The 18,211-nt window shown below is 39.3% G+C and overlaps 1 protein-coding gene across 3 annotated transcripts in view; it reads left to right on the forward strand.

Moving 5' to 3' along the window:
* The window catches only part of med14 (mediator complex subunit 14), a 43,891-nt gene that overhangs the window by 10,370 nt on the left and 15,310 nt on the right, over window positions 1-18,211 (forward strand). For all 3 annotated transcript variants that reach the window (XM_057852808.1, XM_057852810.1, XM_057852809.1), the window contains 12 exons: window positions 765-893; window positions 980-1,087; window positions 5,011-5,143; window positions 7,189-7,339; window positions 7,412-7,523; window positions 10,417-10,542; window positions 10,613-10,691; window positions 10,778-10,937; window positions 11,023-11,217; window positions 14,624-14,758; window positions 14,843-14,919; window positions 16,596-16,756. In XM_057852808.1, coding sequence (XP_057708791.1) covers window positions 765-893; window positions 980-1,087; window positions 5,011-5,143; window positions 7,189-7,339; window positions 7,412-7,523; window positions 10,417-10,542; window positions 10,613-10,691; window positions 10,778-10,937; window positions 11,023-11,217; window positions 14,624-14,758; window positions 14,843-14,919; window positions 16,596-16,756 — 1,566 coding nt within the window. The remainder of the gene's footprint in view (window positions 1-764; window positions 894-979; window positions 1,088-5,010; window positions 5,144-7,188; window positions 7,340-7,411; window positions 7,524-10,416; window positions 10,543-10,612; window positions 10,692-10,777; window positions 10,938-11,022; window positions 11,218-14,623; window positions 14,759-14,842; window positions 14,920-16,595; window positions 16,757-18,211) is intronic.

The raw sequence follows: 18,211 nt of genomic DNA on the forward strand, positions 1-18,211 counted from the left end.
CGTTAATTAATTTTTAAAATGAATCACGTTAAAATATTTGACGCAATTAACGCACATGCCCTGCTCAAACAGATTAAAATGACAGCACAGTGCAATGTCAACTTGTTACTTGTGTGTCTTTTGGAGTTTTGTCGCCCTCTGCTGGTGCTTGGGTGCGACTGATTTTATTGGTTTAAGCACCCATGAGCATTGTGTAATTATTGACATCAACAATGGCGGCCTACTAGTTTATTTTTTGATTGAAAATTTTATTAAAACGAAAACATTAAGATGGGTTTTAATACAAAATTTCTATAACTTGTACTAACCTTTATCTTTTAAGAACTACAAGTCTTTCTATCCATGGATCGCTTTAACAGAATGTTAATAATGTTAATGCCATCTTGTTGATTTATTGTTATAATAAACAAATACAGTACTTACAGTATGTACCGTATGTTGAATGTATATATCCATCTTGTGTCTTATCTTTCCATTCCAACAATAATTTACAGAAAAATATGGCATATTTTATAGATGGTTTGAATTGCGATGAATTACGATTAATTCATTTTTAAGCTGTAATTAACTCGATTAAAAATTTTAAGCGATTGACAGCCATAGTAAAAACATCAATATAAATATGCCGTAGTTAGCATGGTTGCTAAATTTCATCCATTGTCCTGAAGCAGGTATTTTAAAGCAATAAAATAAATGGCACAGCATAACAGAACGTACATTATGTGTGTAAGGATATTGTTATAATGTTTTATATTTGCATGCAGCTAACGGGCGTGTAAAGTTTCGAGTGGAGGGAGAATTCGAAGCCACCCTCACTGTGATGGGCGATGACCCAGATATACCCTGGAGGCTCTTGAAGTTGGAGATATTGGTGGAGGACAAGGAAACTGGCGGTAAGGCTCGATGCAGGGTATCCTGTTATACATGTTCTACATTCTGGCCCGTTCTAAATGTCCTACTTTATTTCTTTTGTCTTCAGATGGCCGAGCCTTGGTACATAGTCTTCAAGTGAACTATATCCACGAGCTTGTGCAAGCACGCCTGTGTGCGGACGAGAAACCACTGCAAGACATGTACAACTGCTTGCGTATCCTTTCTGTACATGTGATCTAGGGGTGTAATGGTACACAAAAATCTCGTTTCGGTACATACCTCGGTTTTGAGGTCACGGTTCGGTTCATTTTCGGTACAGTAAGAAAACAAAATGCAAAATATAAAGGTGCTAGTTGTTTATTACACACTTTCAACAATAGGAGCATTAGCCTATACAAAGCTAGAATTCTGCTAAAAAAGTAGCGGGTATTTAAAGATGATAATCCAACAACAATTTGCCTTTCAGACCCTGCGTATTGGCTAGCTTTCTTTCTGAAAGAAGAAAAAAGTCCTGTGCTAAAGAGAAAAGCAATCCCAATGACAAAGATTTTAACATGTATTTTTCAAATGAAATGCCTCAATAAATCATTTTTTTTTTTTCTTCTGAACAGTTTTCAAAAGCTTTATTGGTGGATTTTCTCAAGTTAAAGCGTCACACAGAAATTAATAAATTTAATTGTGTAAGCAGTAGAGGTGTGCGAAATTTCCGATTCTTCCCGAAATTATTAAAACATTATGATATCATTGATATCATAATAATGATGAATGAGATATTTCACATGTTATATTGGTGTTTTGGAGTGACACTGATGATTTGATAAACGTGTTAGCATGTTCTTTATGCTATAGTTATCTGAATAACTCTTAATAGTAGAGGTGTGCGAAATTTCCGATTCTTAGATTATTCGCGATTCGGCCGTGGAAGATTCGAGAACGATTCACAAACATCCAAATTCCGATTATTGAAATATGTCAAGTAAAGCGGAAGTAAAACACACTCAGCGCGCCGCGCGGTCTTCAGGACGCATTGAGGAACGGGGCGAGAGTAGCTAGACATCATGCTTGTCATTACCCGGCCCCTCGGGTAATGCCAATGCTCAACTCGCGGCTCTTGCTCAACTCATGCCACGAGATAAAAAAACATCAACATACCTGACTGCTGCCGACAGCTGCAACAAAGTACGTCCACATAATGTTACGGTAGATATTATATTTATATAGGACTAGATGCACAATAGACTCGGTGGCGATAGCAGCACATAGACAGAAAGCTAGATGCGGGCGTTAGTAAACGGCTGCCATCTTAAAGCAGTAGACTTCCCTGCAAGGCTGTTGTAGCGAACCTTCCAAGCGAACCTAATTAACTTTTTAGCTAAAATACTCATAAATTGGTAAAATATTGACTTGAATCTATCTTTAAAATAGTTTTAAAACTTTCACATGTCGAAAGTAGACAAAAGGGAAATTATGGAATAACAGGAGCAATTTTAACAACTTTAACGGTTGATTCACAACATTGGGGGGATTTGAGTATATTATTTGTTTTTAACTGTTAACTTGATACTGAAATAGTCGTTTATTTAAGCCTGCGAGGCTTTTTTTTTTTTTTTAAATTATACAGTTTTTGTAACTAATGTACAAAACATCAAAAGCAGCTAATAGCGGGGGAGGGGGGTGTCATCAATAATCGATTTATAATCGAATCGTAGCCTCTGAATCGTAATCGTACTCGAATCGTTAGGTGCCCAAAGATTCCCACCTCTAGTAAGCAGGATCTGTATTATTCTTATTTAATTACAGGTGTTTTAGCTCATTTCAATTTATTTTCTTTAAATGATCTATTATTTAATTATGTGTCTGTGTTTTACAAATGTGATGAGGTATTCATTTATATTGTATATTTTATGTTGTATAACTTTAGTTCCTATGTGAATATTAGTTCCTACTTTTTTTGTTGCGGTAGGAGGGTTTTGTATTGAACACGGGGCCGTGTTGGTTATTATTACAGCAAGGTTGACGACTGTAAATCAACAAAGACAAGTCAACTGTGCCCCGATCTACTACTCAAGAGATCTGATGGACTCAAAAAGTGGGTTACGATTGCATATTAGTTTGAAAATCGACCGTATTTTTACACGAGTGACTTCCGGTCTGCTAGCTAGTAGTATTGACGCAGGAGGGCCGTGTCTCGCGTCAAATAATCAACTCTGCCGTTCTCGTGCGTCGCGTTGAACCGCTTCTGGTACGCGTCTAACACGCGGCCACACTGCGACTGGTGTGCATTGGCTGATTGACTTTAACGGCCGCGTTTCACTGCATTCTTGCGGTGGCCACGTTGTCGCGCCGTTGACATTTCTTACTGTCCTACCATGTTGGTCCTCATAATAGTAGAGAAGACGGAGTTAATATAATCTACACAAAGAAACTGTAACCTGATCGTCTCACAGCCTCAAAAAGTAAGGGTTACATGATGTCAGAAACCCGTTCGATACGCGTCCGTTCTGAACCGAGCACCCAGTACAAAAAAAAAAAAAGTTGCCTGTTTATCTGGGTTTTCACAAAGGCGAACAAAATAGTCCGACTTGTTTTGAAGCGACGGAAGTTTCGTTTGGAGATGACGTTTAAACTTGCTTGGCACCATGGCGCTGTTGGATAGCTGCTCGTGTCGCGTTCAAGAAATGCTCGGATTTCTAGCCATCAGCCACCTTGCTGTCCTCAACAATGTGTTGGAATAAAACACAGAGGGGAGGATTGACGGTCATCAACAATGTGTTGGAATAAAACACAGAGGGGAGAATTGACGGTCATCACATATGGATAAGGTGGCTGATGGCTAGAAATCCGAGCAGTTCTTGAACGCGACACGAGCAGCTATCCAACAGCACCATGGTGCCAAGTCGCATTCAAGAACTGCTCGGATTTCTAGCCATCAGCCACCTTATCCATATGTGATGACCGTCAATTCTCCCCTCTGTGTTTTATTCCAATGTGTTTTATTCCAACACATCCTCCCCTCTGTGTTTTATTCCAACACATTGTTAAGGTGGCTGATGGCTAGAAATCCGAGCAGTTCTCGAACGCAACACGAGCAGCTATCCAACAGCGCCATGGTGCCAAGCAAGTTTAAACGTCATCTCCAAACTAAACTTCCATCGCTTCAAAACAGTCGTTGGACTATTTTGTTCGCCTTTGTGATAACACAGATAAACGGGCAACTTTTTTTTTTTTTTTTTTTAGAAAAACTACAAAGATAAATTAGAAAGTCCTCAAAGCCAGTTACCTTGTTGCCGGACTTGTTGCTAAATCTAAAAAGTCCCACACTGTGGCAGAGACATTAATACTACCAGCCTGCAAAGCCATTGTCAGCGAGATGCTTGGCCCTGATGCGTTTAAAGACATTGCTAAAGTCCCCCTGTCTGATAACTGAGCTTTTCAAGCCTAACTGCTATAAAAATAAAAACAGAGAGACTGAGTGCTTTTGAAGAAGATTCCTGCCAGGATATCAGCTTTGTGTTCATCTAAACAGGCTCGTTTCACACTGAGTAAGTATAAATATTGAGAAATTATTTATAATTAAAAATGATGTACAGAAAGTAATTTTTGGATGTTTTGGGTGTGCCGCGAGATTTTTTTTTTTTTCCAATGTACAAACGTGCCGTGACTCAGAAAAGGTTGAAAAACACTGTCCTACACTATAGAGATAGTTTTTCATCCATCTTGTCGCATTGCATCGGAAAATTAAGTCATAGCTCTTTCTCAACGTTAGTTTTCATAATCTATCGAGCTGCTTTGTTAGTCAAGTGCACCACATGCTAATTGACCAAATGTGTTGTAATGGATGATAGAAAGGTAAAAAAAAAAAAAAAGGGGAGCCTTTATCTGCTTTTAGAATGCCGCATGACTGTGCTAATCAATGCTAATCAGTGCATCTCTGCCCTGCCCTTCCTGCAAGCAGTCCGAGCAGCGCGTCTCGGCACATCAAAGAGCAGCCTGTGTGGCGGACAAACGCCTCTTTCTACCAGCGCTGTGACGAAGGATACGCGCCCGACTGTGTGTGTTGAATGCTGATGAGAGAATGCGTGTGATACTTCACGAGGACTTTAGCGTACATGTCTTCCTTAACTGCACCGCCTCCAGACTCCTTCTGTCTCTCGCTGCAGCTGGAGGTGCTCCACTCGCAAACCTTGATGCTTATTAGGGAGCGCTGGGGGGACCTGGTGCAGGAGGAGAGATATATGCCCGCAAAACATCTCACCCTCACTGTCTGGAAGTAAGCCTTTAATAGGGCTGGGCCGATTTTACAGTTACAGTGAAGGCAACACATTATGTATCCATAAACTTCATAACCTATTAACATGACACGGGAAACGGCGCTGTTCCATAGGGGGCCTATTTTCAAAAACTTTAAATATTTTCAAAACCAAAGCTGCTACCGACCTAAAACCAAAACAGGCACCTACCTACCTTAGCCATATACAGTGGGGCAAATAAGTATTTAGTCAACCACTAATTGTGCAAGTTCTCCCACTTGAAAATATTCGAGAGGCCTGTAATTGTCAACATGGGTAAACCTCAACCATGAGAGACAGAATGTGGAAGAAAAAAAAACAGAAAATCACATTGTTTGATTTTTGAAGAATTGATTTGCAAATCATGGTGGAAAATAAGTATTTGGTCAATACCAAAAGTTCATCTCAATACTTTGTTATGTACCCTTTGTTGGCAATAAGGGAGGCCAAACGTTTTCTGTAGCTCTTCACAAGCTTTTCACACACTGTTGCTGGTATTTTGGCCCATTCCTCAATGCAGATTTTCTTCTAGAGCAGTGCTGTTTTGGGGCTGTCACTGGGCAATTTATTACACTCTAGATGAGTTCAACTATAAAGCTAAACGCACACAATAAAAAAATGACCTGTATTGTGCATTAAAATCCAAAATACATTTCGTTTACCGGACGTTAGCTTAATGCTAACATAAAATTGAAGACTCAATTCAAGCACTAATAAAAATTGGTATCCCTTAGCACGCAAACACCTTAGGAACATTGACATGCGTTCAAAATTCTGTAAACTTGACAGTTAAAACGTTTTACATAATTTATTAGAGTTGTCCGATACGATCAAGTAGCTGATAATATCGATCGATTAAAGCATTTTAAAATACCGGATAATATCGACATTGGTTTTGGGCTAATATGCATGTTGACTTCAAAGTGAATGTAGAAGGCTTCTGAGTCTGTACAAGGGCTGGTCACAGCTTAGCACAGCAGTTATGCTGATTGACCATGAGCTTTTTTTTTTTTTTTTTTAATTACCATAATTTCCCGAATATAAGGCGCACCCGTGTATAATGCGCACCCCAAATTTACTTGTAAAATCTAAGGAAAATTATTGTACCCGTTTATAACGCGCACCCTAATTTTAGCACCAATTACTAGAAGAATTCAAGAAAACAGAGCTCCTGTACACATACAGAAATGTCATTTTACTGACTGGTGAAACACAGCACAAGCATAGCACATTGGTAGTTCAAAACATTACCATAAACTGACAATATTTACGGTAATAATATGATTTGACAACTTCACCAACTTACCAGAATCTAGGAGAAATCAAAACAGATGTGACTTTTCTTTTAAAGGCTGCTGTATAACTTGCTCGTTTCATCATGATGAATAAATGTTTCTTCCATGGTTTGATACGGTAAAATGAAAGTGAGAACGTAAGTCTGAAATCCGTGAGAGCTCATCGCTGTCGACACAACAGTAACAATAGAAACTATTGTTATTTGTGTTTGAGTGTCCAGAGGGACAGATATAGTTGACGGACACAGGAAGTCTGTGTGCTTACGTTTGTTATGGTCCGAGTTGCGGGGCTGCAATAAACGTTGACTCAAATGAGTTCAAGAAACTAAATTCTGTGCTGTATGAAGAGTGAAAAAAGCAGAATTTAACACAGACGAAATCATTCGGCCGATTAGAGTGAAGTATTACCGAAACAAAATGTTGACGTCACGTACCGTAATGGTCGGCAACGGGTCGCCGTATATGTTTCTTCAACACAACGTGGCCGTGTCAATTTAAAAAAATCTGTTAATATGTATATGAAGTATATATATTTCTGTCTCCATCCATGTACCTGTTTATAATGCGGACCATGATTTTATAAGTTGATTTTGGGGGAAAAAAAGTGCGCGTTATATTCGGGAAATTACGGTAATTAATCATTGCAGCACTAAGGTTATTTCAATGTGGTGTATCACTCTCAGTCTCAGTAATGTTAAGAATTGACCCACGTGCTCTTGTATTCGCCGCAGCCAACAGGTGCTCGGTAGGAAAACAGGTACCGCCTCCGTGCATAAAGTCACAATTAAGATTGACGAATCAGATGGATCGAAGCCGCTGCAGATCTCCCATGACCCACCTTTACCCGCGTGCGACTCCAAATTGATGGAGAGAGCAATGAAAGTGAGTTGCCCAACTTCTAAATGACACTTTATATATGTCGTAGATGAATAATGTTGCATTTTCCATCTTCAGATTGACCATTTGTCCGTGGAGAAGCTTCTGATTGACAGCGTTCACGCACGTTCTCACCAAAAGTTGCTGGAATTGAAAGCCATTTTGAAGGGCAACAATCCGACTGACAGCTGTATGTATTTAAATCCCAATTTTTTATTGAACGTGAAAATGCAATTGCGTTCTGCTTTGGGTCACTTCCTGTGTATTCTCCGTCACTTCATATTACCATATTGGCCTGAATATAAGACAGTGTTTTTTGCATTGAAATAAGACTGAAAAAGTGGGGGTCGTCTTATATTCACGGTCTAGACGTTGTACCCATTCACAACGCTAGATGGCGCCAGATATCATTGAAGCGATGTTCTGTCATGACAGATCTCGGCTGCACTCAAGTTTAACCAGTTTGCATTATTTTATGCAATGTTTTTCCCTATTCAGATTTGTTTCAAGACTACAGTTAGTTAGGCTACGTTCATACTACAGGTCTTAATGCACGAATCCGATTTTTTGTCATATCCGTTTTTTTGGCGTGCCCGTTCAGACTGCTTTTATCCATTGAGACCGTTCAAGTATTACGCATGCGCACTAATTCGCAGTCCGACACGCGCTAAGCAAGAAGACCCGCATGCGCAGAAGCATCAAAACAAATGACACACGTCATCCGTCATTCCAGGGATATCATGTTTTGCTTTTCAAAAGGAGGACACAAATAACAGACATAAATAATCCCCGTTTAGGCTTATATTCAAAGTTTATATGGATCGATAGCATGCACGCACTGTCCGTGCACGTCACACACATATGGGCAGTTTGCCCCGACTCTCTCTCGGCCGTGTAAGCAATGTTGAAATATTGCTCACTTGTAACAGAGAAAACTGAGCATTCTCAGGCTTATCCTCAACCCATTTTTATTTTTTATGACTGTTGTGAAGCCCAGCCCTTCCCCGAAAGCCGTGTTCACTGCAAGCTAGGCGCTAATAACGCACAGGTGCATCGCTACGGTAACGACTCTCTCGCTATTTGATGACGTAATTGCTGCATGAAATCCGATTTGCGGGACTGGACAGTACAGACCGCCGCGACAGTCTGGAAAAATGTGGCCCAGATCGGATTTAGACCACATACGAAAGTGACCCAGATCGGATTTGAAATGGTCCCGTTCTATGCGACTTGTCACGTTCAGACCGTCAAATTAATGCCTCACTCGAGTCGGAAAAACACGAAAAAATCGGATTCGTGCATTAAGACCTGTAGTATGAACGTAGCCTTAGACTTCACTTTGATGGTTAATGCAGTTATTGCATGTTTGTTGTTTTATAACAATATATTGGTTTATTTATTATATTTATTATTATTCAGGGCTGTCAAATGATTAAAATTTTTAATCGAGTTATTTACAGCTTAAAAATTAATTAATCGTAATTAATCGCAATTCAAACCATCTCTAAAATATGCCATATTTTTCTGTAGATTATTGTTGGAATGGAAAGCTAAGACACAAAATGGATATATACATTCAACATACGGTACATAAGTACTGTATTTGTTTATTATAACAATAAATCAACAAGATGGCATTAACATTAATAACATTCTGTTAAAGCGATACATGGATAAAAAGACTTGTAGTTCTTAAAAGATAAATGTTAGTACAAGTTATAGAAATTTTATATTAAAACCCCTCTTAATGTTTTTGTTTTAATAAAATTTGTAAAATTTTCAATCAAAAAATGAACTAGTAGCCCGCCATTGTTGTCAATAATTACACAATGCTCATGGATGCTTAAGCCCATAAAATCAGTCGCACCCAAGCGCCAGCAGAGGGCGACAAAACTCCAAAAAACACAAGTAACAAGTGGAGATTGCACTGTGCTGTCATTTTAATCTGCTTGAGCGGGGCATGTGCGTTAATTGCGTCAAATATTTTAACGTGATTAGTTTAAAAAAATTAATTACTGCCCATTAACGCGATAATTTTGACAGCCCTATTATTATATTTCAAAAACCAAAAGCCATTCATGTATGAATGTGATTGCACTTTAGTTAACATATTTAAATGTTCAGATATTAAGATTTGAATGAGGCAAAATAACATGCTTTTTCTCTCAAATATATTGTTATAATCATTTGTTTCAGATGTACTGCAATTATTTTCTGTAAAAAAAATAATTTGGTGTTCAAAAAGTCTTTTTTTCAAACTTGAGTCTTGAAAAAGAGGGGGGCATCAGGGCCGTCTTATATTCGGGCCAATACTGTATATTTGGGAGCATTTTGGGGTGGTTTCATTGTTAAGTCATGTTTCAGTGCCAGTGAACGTAACCCTTTACACTCCGAGCATTTTTTTTTGTGAAATTAGGGGTTGTCTTTTTCTAAGCCTATTTGCAACCCCTAGCAAAAACTATGGAATCAGCAGTCTCGGATGAGCACTCTCCCAGATATTTTATCACGTAGAACAAACTGATAAAAAGTTCTTCTAAATCGGCAAAATCTTGACTTGAGTCTATCTTTAAATGATGAAACAGTTTTAAAACTTCCACATGTCAAAAGTAGACAGAAGGGAACTAATGCAATAACAATTTTAACAATTTTTAACGGTTAGGTTAAGGGTAAATTAGGGTCAATAATTAGTTGTCCCAAAAACCTTTTACACTTCACATAGTGTGACCTTGAGGAAAAAAAAACCCATGAAAATTATCACCAGTTACTTTGCCAAATAACTAATTACTCTTACATTCAGGTAACAGAGTTACTAACGCAGTTACTTTTTGGGAGAAGTAATTTGTAACTGTAATTAATTACTTTTTTAAAGTAAGATTAACAGCACTGGTTAGAACCGGATCCCATCGATGCCCAACCCTAGTCATAACCAGCTAAAGTGGAAGAATTTCAAATGCCAAATATGGAAAATTACACACATTGCTTAGTTAACGATAACTATACATCTCAGTCAGGTTTTGATAACTGATCATAAAAATGTAACGGCTTCACTTTTAATTTAAAGAGATTGAATCTCTCAATTTCAGCGTTCATTGAAACGGCGCTACCCACTCTGGTCATTCCGATACTGGAGCCGTGCGGTCGCTCGGAGTGCCTGCATATCTTTGTGGATTTGCATTCCGGCATGCTGCAGCCCATGCTGTATGGATTAGGTGAGCGGAAGCCGCCGGGATCTATCGCATCCCACTCCGGCGCTAAAACGGTGGCGCTTTCTTACATTAGATCAATCGATGCTGGATGACATTGAGAAGACCATCAACGACGACATGAAGCGCATCCTGTCCTGGCTCCAGCAACTCAAGTAAGTGCGCCTGCATTGAGTATTTGTACCTGAAAGAAGTCAGCGATGAAGTCTGACATAATGCTTTGATGACATTTTGTGAGCAGATTCTGGCTAGGCGAGCAACGCTGCAGACAGTCCGTGAAGCATCTTCCGACCGTGTGCACCGACGTCCTCCACCTCTCCAACACTGCTTCACACCCTGTGGGGAGCTTGAGCAAGCACAAGCTCTTCATCAAGCTCACGCGTCTTCCGCAGTACTACATTGTGAGCTTATTCTCTATGTAACACGATAACAATAAACGTTTCCTGCCTCATCTACATGCTTCCTTTTTTGGGTTTTGTTGCTTAGGTAGTGGAAATGGTTGATTTGCCCAGCAATCCGACGGCGTTGCAGTACAAGTACTCCTTCCTGTTTGTGACTCAGCTGGAAGGCGACGACGGGCCCATGTGCGCGCAGCTCCTACAGCATTTCAAGCCCGATCTCGAACAACTCGTCCAAGACGCCGCGTCGATACGAGGGCACCGGCCTGCGTCAAAGAGAAAGGTCAGCACGGACATTTTTCTTCATGTTATTAGGATTACCAGTCTTTCTCTGCAGTTCTGTGAAGTTGGCCCCTCATCAGATGGCAATTTATATCAAAATGATTACAATTGTTCTTACTATAAAAGAGTTTTGTCTATGCCGCTATGGTTTTTGAGATATTTAAGTCTTTTATAGGTAAATCTGAGGTCAACCAGCCCTCATTTGATTATAAAGGGTGTCAATCGTTTGTGCTGTCAAATTTTTGTTTGTTTGTGCTGCAACGCTTTTGTGGATTTCTGCTTTTAATTTTTTGGACTAACATTACACGACAACTATTAGATGTATGTATAGCATTGCACACTAACTTGAGCTACTAGCCTTAAAGAGCATATGACACGAGAAAAAAAGTCTTAAATGGCATTATTATGTGAATTATAGAGCTGGGAATCTTTGGGCACCTAACGATTCGATTACGATTACGATTCAGAGGCTCCGATTCGATTATAAAACGATTATTGATGCACCCCCCTCCTTTTTTTAAATGTTTTGTACATTAGTTCCAAAATTGTTCAAAAATACTCTCAGGCTAAGCCAAACTACTATTTCAGTATCAAGTTAACATATAGCAGTAAACAAATATACAAAAATAACAGTAAATAAAAAACTCCAGTCCCCGTTCTGTATCAGCAGCTTTAAACTACATTCAATTAATTTAATGTTGTGAATCAACCGTTAAAGTTGTTAAAATTGCTCCCGTTATTCCATAATTTCCCTTTTGTCTACTTTCGACATGTGAAAGTTTTAAAACTATTTTAAAGATAGATTCAAGTCAATATTTTACCGATTTAGGAGTATTTTAGATAAAAAGTTCATTAGGTTTGCTTGGAAGGTTCGCTACAACAGCCTTGCAGGGAAGTGTACTGCTTTAAGATGGCGGCCGTTTATTAACGGCCGCATCTAGCTTTTTGTAGATATGCTGCTTACGCTACCGAATCTATAATGCATCTAGTCCTATATAAATTATATCTACCGTAGCATAATGTGGCTGTACTTTGTAGCAGCTTTCAGCAGTCAGGTATGTTTTTTTTTTTTTATCTCGTGGCATGAGTTGAGCTAGAGCCGTGAGTGGAGCATTGGCATTACCCGAGGGGCCGGGTAATGAGAAGCATGATGTTTAGCTACTCTCGCTCCGTTCCGTCCCGAAGACCACGCGGCGCGCTGAGTGTGTTGTACTTCCGCTTTACTTGGCATATTTCAATAATCGGAATTTGGATGTTTGTGAATCGTTCTCGAATCTTCCACGGCCGAATCGCGAATAATCTAAGAATCGGAAATTTTGCACACCTCTGGTGAATTAGAATCATATTTTGAGACAATTCGACTATATACAACAATTTAGCAAAGCACAGATGACGAGAAATTAGTCTTTTAATCTGCCGGTTAGTCACGCCTACCATTATAGGGCTTTAGCGTCCCCAACAGTTGGATGACGTCAGCGGTAGACTGGGCTCATCGGTTTTACTATTCAGCCCACTGAGGGGGAATTATTCAGAACGAGGAAAACATGACGAAGAGAGCCGCAAAATGTCATTGTTTCAGTCTCTCTACTCCAATATTTTTACAGGATATTCTTTTTATCCAAGTATTTTTCCCCAATAGCTATATAAATGGCTTGAGAAGGACCAGTCAGCCCGTCGAGGGGGAACTATTCACAACGAGGAAAACACCACGAAGAGAGCGGCAAAATGTCATTGTTTCTGTCTCTTCAATATTTTTACAGGATATTCTTTTTATCCAAGTATTTTCCCCAATTGCTAAATAAATGGCATGGTCATGACAAATAACAGTCTTGTGCTGAATGGAATATGAAATAATAAAAATGCATTTATTCAGGACGACATGGCAAAATTACTCCATAATGGTCAAAACTGTCGACTTCACCTTTACTGTCGCAGCTCCCGAACGATATTTTATGACACCTAAATCGGACATATGTCATTTCCCTTCCCCGGCTTTGGAGAATGTAAACAAACCAGAAGGCGTGACAGCTAGCCAACATGCTATCCCGAACCGAGTGATGTTTCAAAGTCTTCGAAGCGGAAAATCGCACATAACTATCCAGGATTATTTGACATGATGACCCGGTTGTCGATTGTTTTTGCGGATCGGCAAACCGCCCGGCGGAGAGCAATTTACAGTTCGTTCCCCGGAGGAGGGTGGCTGGAGTTGTTGTGCAGCTAACGTGCTGCTGCTAATGAGCATTAGGAGAGCTTTTTACATGCCTATCAATGATCAAACGTAAGTAGTCCTTCATTTAAAGGAAGTTTGTAGTGTTTACTTTGTAATCGCTGTATTCGTATTTGACATAATACAAAACAAGATGTTTACTCACTTCTTCGTAAGTCCAATGGTCCCACAGTAAATATCCACGGTGAATGGGAACCTTTTGAAACTCCAAAAAGGCGCATACGCCTCTCCCTCATACAGAATGATATTTCTGCAGCCGTTTGGCTGGCGTGATGCGAAAAATAAACGTATTAATCCGCAAAATCAGCTGAATCCTTCGTCCTCATACACAACAGTACACTGTAGCGTGAAGAGGACGTCTTCTACCGTACACGTCACAGCGCCCTCCTCCTCAATGCAAGACCGAAGCCGGAAGTCACTCATTTTCATGGCGCGGGATTCAAAAAAATAAATAAAAATAGCGATCGCTTCCACACACATCCAAGCGGCCCATATCATTCAGGGGCATAAAATACCGCATGTATTATGAAATAAACATGCTTTTTCGTGTCACAGGCACTTTAAGCATTGGCTGGCTTCTATAACACAACAACTTATGAAGTTCTGTACATATGACCCTTCACCACCGAAGTAAACATATATTGCACATCCATATGTTATAATAAACATAAATACTTACAGACATATATTTCCGAGGCGGAAACGTAAGGAACAGAAAGCATTCACGATTGTCAATGCTAACGCTACACACAGCACTGTGTAAAGTGAATGAGTTTGTGGGCCAAATTATAGATGCAGTGAATTATTCTGACCGGCAGGTGGCAGCAATGCCCCGCAAATGGTCAACTGATTTCCCAGCCAGCGAGCACAGTTCATACTGTATTATCGGTCCTATTAATTATGCTATTGGATTTATTGGGATGACATCATCATTCCTATTATCGGACCGATAATTATCGGACCAATAATTATTGTGCACCAGTAATTGTAATTATCTCACAAACAATTGACATCATTTTTTCATAAATTAACGTCTAATGGGGGGGCCCAACATCACGGAGGTTTTCTTAGCATGTCACTGATGTTGCAACTGGATGGGTGATGATTAGCGTCCCACCAATATGTGATTTTCTCTTTTTTTTCCACCATTGTAAGAGGTTTCCCATCAATGTTTCTGTAGATGACAGGAGAGCAGGCAGAAACGGAGCCAAAGAAGCCCAAGCGGTCAGGGGAGATGAGTGCCTTCAACAAAGAATTGGCACACCTCGTGGCCATGTGTGACACCAACATGCCTTTTGTTGGCCTCAGAACTGAGGTGAGCCTTTATTCCGTTCCAGCGTCTCGCTCAATTCAACTCACATTTATTGGCGGCGCCGGTCTCGTGTCTGTTGTGATGTAGCTGTCCAACATGGAGATTCCAAACCAGGGTGTCCAAGTGGAAGGAGACGGCAGCAGTCACGCCATCCGGTTGCTCAAGTAAAACGACCACACAACACAAACACGCCTGTACAGTTCTACACTGCGTTGTTTTAAATTTGCAAATCCACCTACAGTATTTGTAAAAAAAAAAAATTTAGGTAGCCAAGTTTAGTCTGTGTTCCAACATAAAGAGGATAACAGCTTTAATCGTACAAAGAAGCAACAGTAGATGATATAATCCAATTAGAATAAAATAGAGCTGTTCCGACTAGTCGACATAGTCGACGTCATCGATGACGTAATTCTGTCGACGAGCAAAACATCCCGTCGACGGTTAATGAAGGGTTAAAAAATATATGCGTGGAAAGTTCAGAATGTCGGACGCTCTGTATGCAAGCGGGGAAAGCGGCACAAAGCCAAAAAAGTGCACCAGAGTGTCCGAAACATTGACTTTTTTCAAAGAAACAAAGGAGGGTACATTCTTTTGTCCTGTCTCTTCAATGCCAAGCTTGGCTGCACGTCGGCCGTGAATAAACACCTAATGCGCCGTCACCCAGTTTGTAAGTCCATCTAACTAACTAACGACATGTTTTATTGAAGTTGCTAAGCCTGTCACGATATGCAATGAGCCCATTTATCGCACGGCAAATAAAAACGAGGGTGGTAATTTTCACGGCTGCCTTTTATTGCTGCGCACGTGCGTGCGTGCGCGCGTGCGCGCGTGCTGATGGCATTTGAGACTCCAGTTCCTTTCTCTTATCAACACGCTGTAGAATTAAAGTTCAGACATACAAAATAAGAAAACACATCTATTTTATACACTGTAACGTTAGCACTGCTACACTGAGGTGAATACTTTAGCCTGCTATAAAACATTGGCCTCGTGAAAGCAAACTTGCGGTTAAAAGGTGACACTTCAAACATGAAAAATCGCTGGTTAACAGCATTTGCAAACGAAAAAAAAAGACCAAAAAAATCTATTACTGACACTACATGCAATTAGAAAAAGTGCTTTTTTTGCGGAGTGTAAAGCCGAAGTTAGCGGTTTAGCGAACGTACTTCCGGTGAACATTTCAAAATAAAAGCATGTCATGTTCTTCATATAAATAGCGATTTCTGGAGTTAATCCCACATACTTCAAAATTCAGATTCTACACTAAGAATACCTTTAAAATGACACCCTTTATGAAAAATCTGATTGGCAATGAATAATTATTATAATACTATCATACATAGTACTTTACTATAATATTAATACTAGGTGTTTTATTAAGAATTGTTTTGAATCATGTTGGAAAGGCGAAGTCAGTGTTCTGAATCTGTTTACATTCCATTCTTTTGCACTAGTTAATTCTATCAGCATTTGAACTCATTTATTTTTTGATTTATTATTGTTATTTACGTGTTTATTTGTACTTAAATAAATAATTTATGTGTTCCAATATGTTTTTGTGAATTGATAAGCGTCAACAAAAATTTCCTTGCTAAATTAGTTAAAAAAAAAAAAAAAAAAAAAATTATTTAATTATTAGATTAGTCGACTAATCGTAAAATTAGTCGGCTGACTAATCGGGAGAAAATTAGTCGTTTGGGACAGCCCTAGAATAAAATCAGTTTTGGATGATGATAGCTCAAAACATTATTTTAATTTTTGTGTGTGTCTGGCCTCAGTTTACAGCACATACAGTGTCATTATGAAACCCAAACATAACTCCTCATATTCTTGTATGTAGGATCCCTCCTTGCAAAAGTGTCGGAGAAGAAACCAGAAGAGCTTTGGAGCGGTCCGTCCTGGACTGCACATTCCGCCTGCAGGGCAGAAACAACCGGACATGGGTGGCGGAGCTGGTGCTTGCCAACTGCCCGCTTAACAGCACTAATAGCAAAGAGCAAGGTAAGCACCAAATTACACGTAACCAGGGTGACACCAACTAATTGCTAAAATTAATCATTAAAGACAGGGATGCACTAAAATGATTTTGTTGTTGTTGTTGTTGCCGGAAACAAGAAAACAAAGGCCAAAACACCTTTAGCACTTTTATTAGTGCTGCAATGATTGATTTACTCGACTAATTCGATTAGTAATCCTGCTTCCAGGATTTGTTCAATTAAGAGTGATGTTGTAATGGTTTGTTTTGAAAGTGTTGCATTTAGTTTTATGGATTTGGGTGGATAGACTGGCCTCTAGTGGCAACGGTGAATATGCCATAACTTGTCTTACATGTCTGAAGACCAACATAAGGTATGTTTGAGCTAATATGCTTGTTTATGCATTTGTTGTTTAGTTTAGAAGTATATTTAGCTCTTTTTGTATATATTTATTGTATATAGTTTGAATATACAGTGGTGTACATCGACATACGATTAGAGGTGCACGATAATTATTGGTCCGATAATAGGAATTATGACGTCATGCTATTTCATATTCTGCATCTAACTAGCTTTAAAAATGACTCATTATGCATTGTGTGTTTTTTTTTTTTAATTAATATTTATACATTTTAATATAGTTAGTTTTATTTACGGATAACAATTTATTGCACCTCAATAGGTGATTTATTAGGATGTATTGTCGCTATATTCATGGTTGTAATAGGTTAAAAAAAAAAAAAAACAGGCAATTATATCGCATATCGCAATAATTAATGAGACAATATATCGCCTAGAGATGTCCCGATCCGACATCTGGATCGGATCGGACGCCGATATGGGCAAAAAAAATGTGTATCGGTATCGGATCGGCTGACACGGAAAAATTCCGATCCAGACTTCCGATCCAGTTTTTTTTTTTTTTTAAATAAAAAAGTCCGGTCCGGGTTTTCCAGTGCACCGACTTACATAATCCATTCCAGTTTTTGCTTCAGTTTCCCTAAAATCCGGTCCGCATTTTACACACACCTTCAACACACTACATTACCGTCTCCCAATTGACTGAGACTCTATCGGTAAAAATGTCAGCTGTGTGGGATTATTTCACTTTAAAGGACGACAAAGACGAAGAGGCAGAGTGCAACATATGCCACAATAAAGTCAAGCGTGGTGGTAAAGCTGTAAGAAGTGTTAATACAACCAAACTAATCAAGCATTTATCGAAATACCACCACAAACAATACAAGGAGTATGAGGAGTATATGAGGAGTATAAGGAGAAAACCGAAGACAGAAAAAAAAGGTCATACGCAACGAACACTGGCAGAAACTTCTGCTATGCGTGACAAACTGGCACTTGACAGTCCCAAAGCCCAGGGAAGAGTCATTGCCGAAGGAATCATTCTGGATGACGAGCCATTATCTCTCGTGAGTAAAGTGGGATTTAGACGCATCGGGCAGACTTTAAAAAAAAAAAAAAA

This window comes from Corythoichthys intestinalis, chromosome 12 (genome assembly GCF_030265065.1).
Source record: "Corythoichthys intestinalis isolate RoL2023-P3 chromosome 12, ASM3026506v1, whole genome shotgun sequence".
NCBI lineage: Eukaryota > Metazoa > Chordata > Actinopteri > Syngnathiformes > Syngnathidae > Corythoichthys > Corythoichthys intestinalis.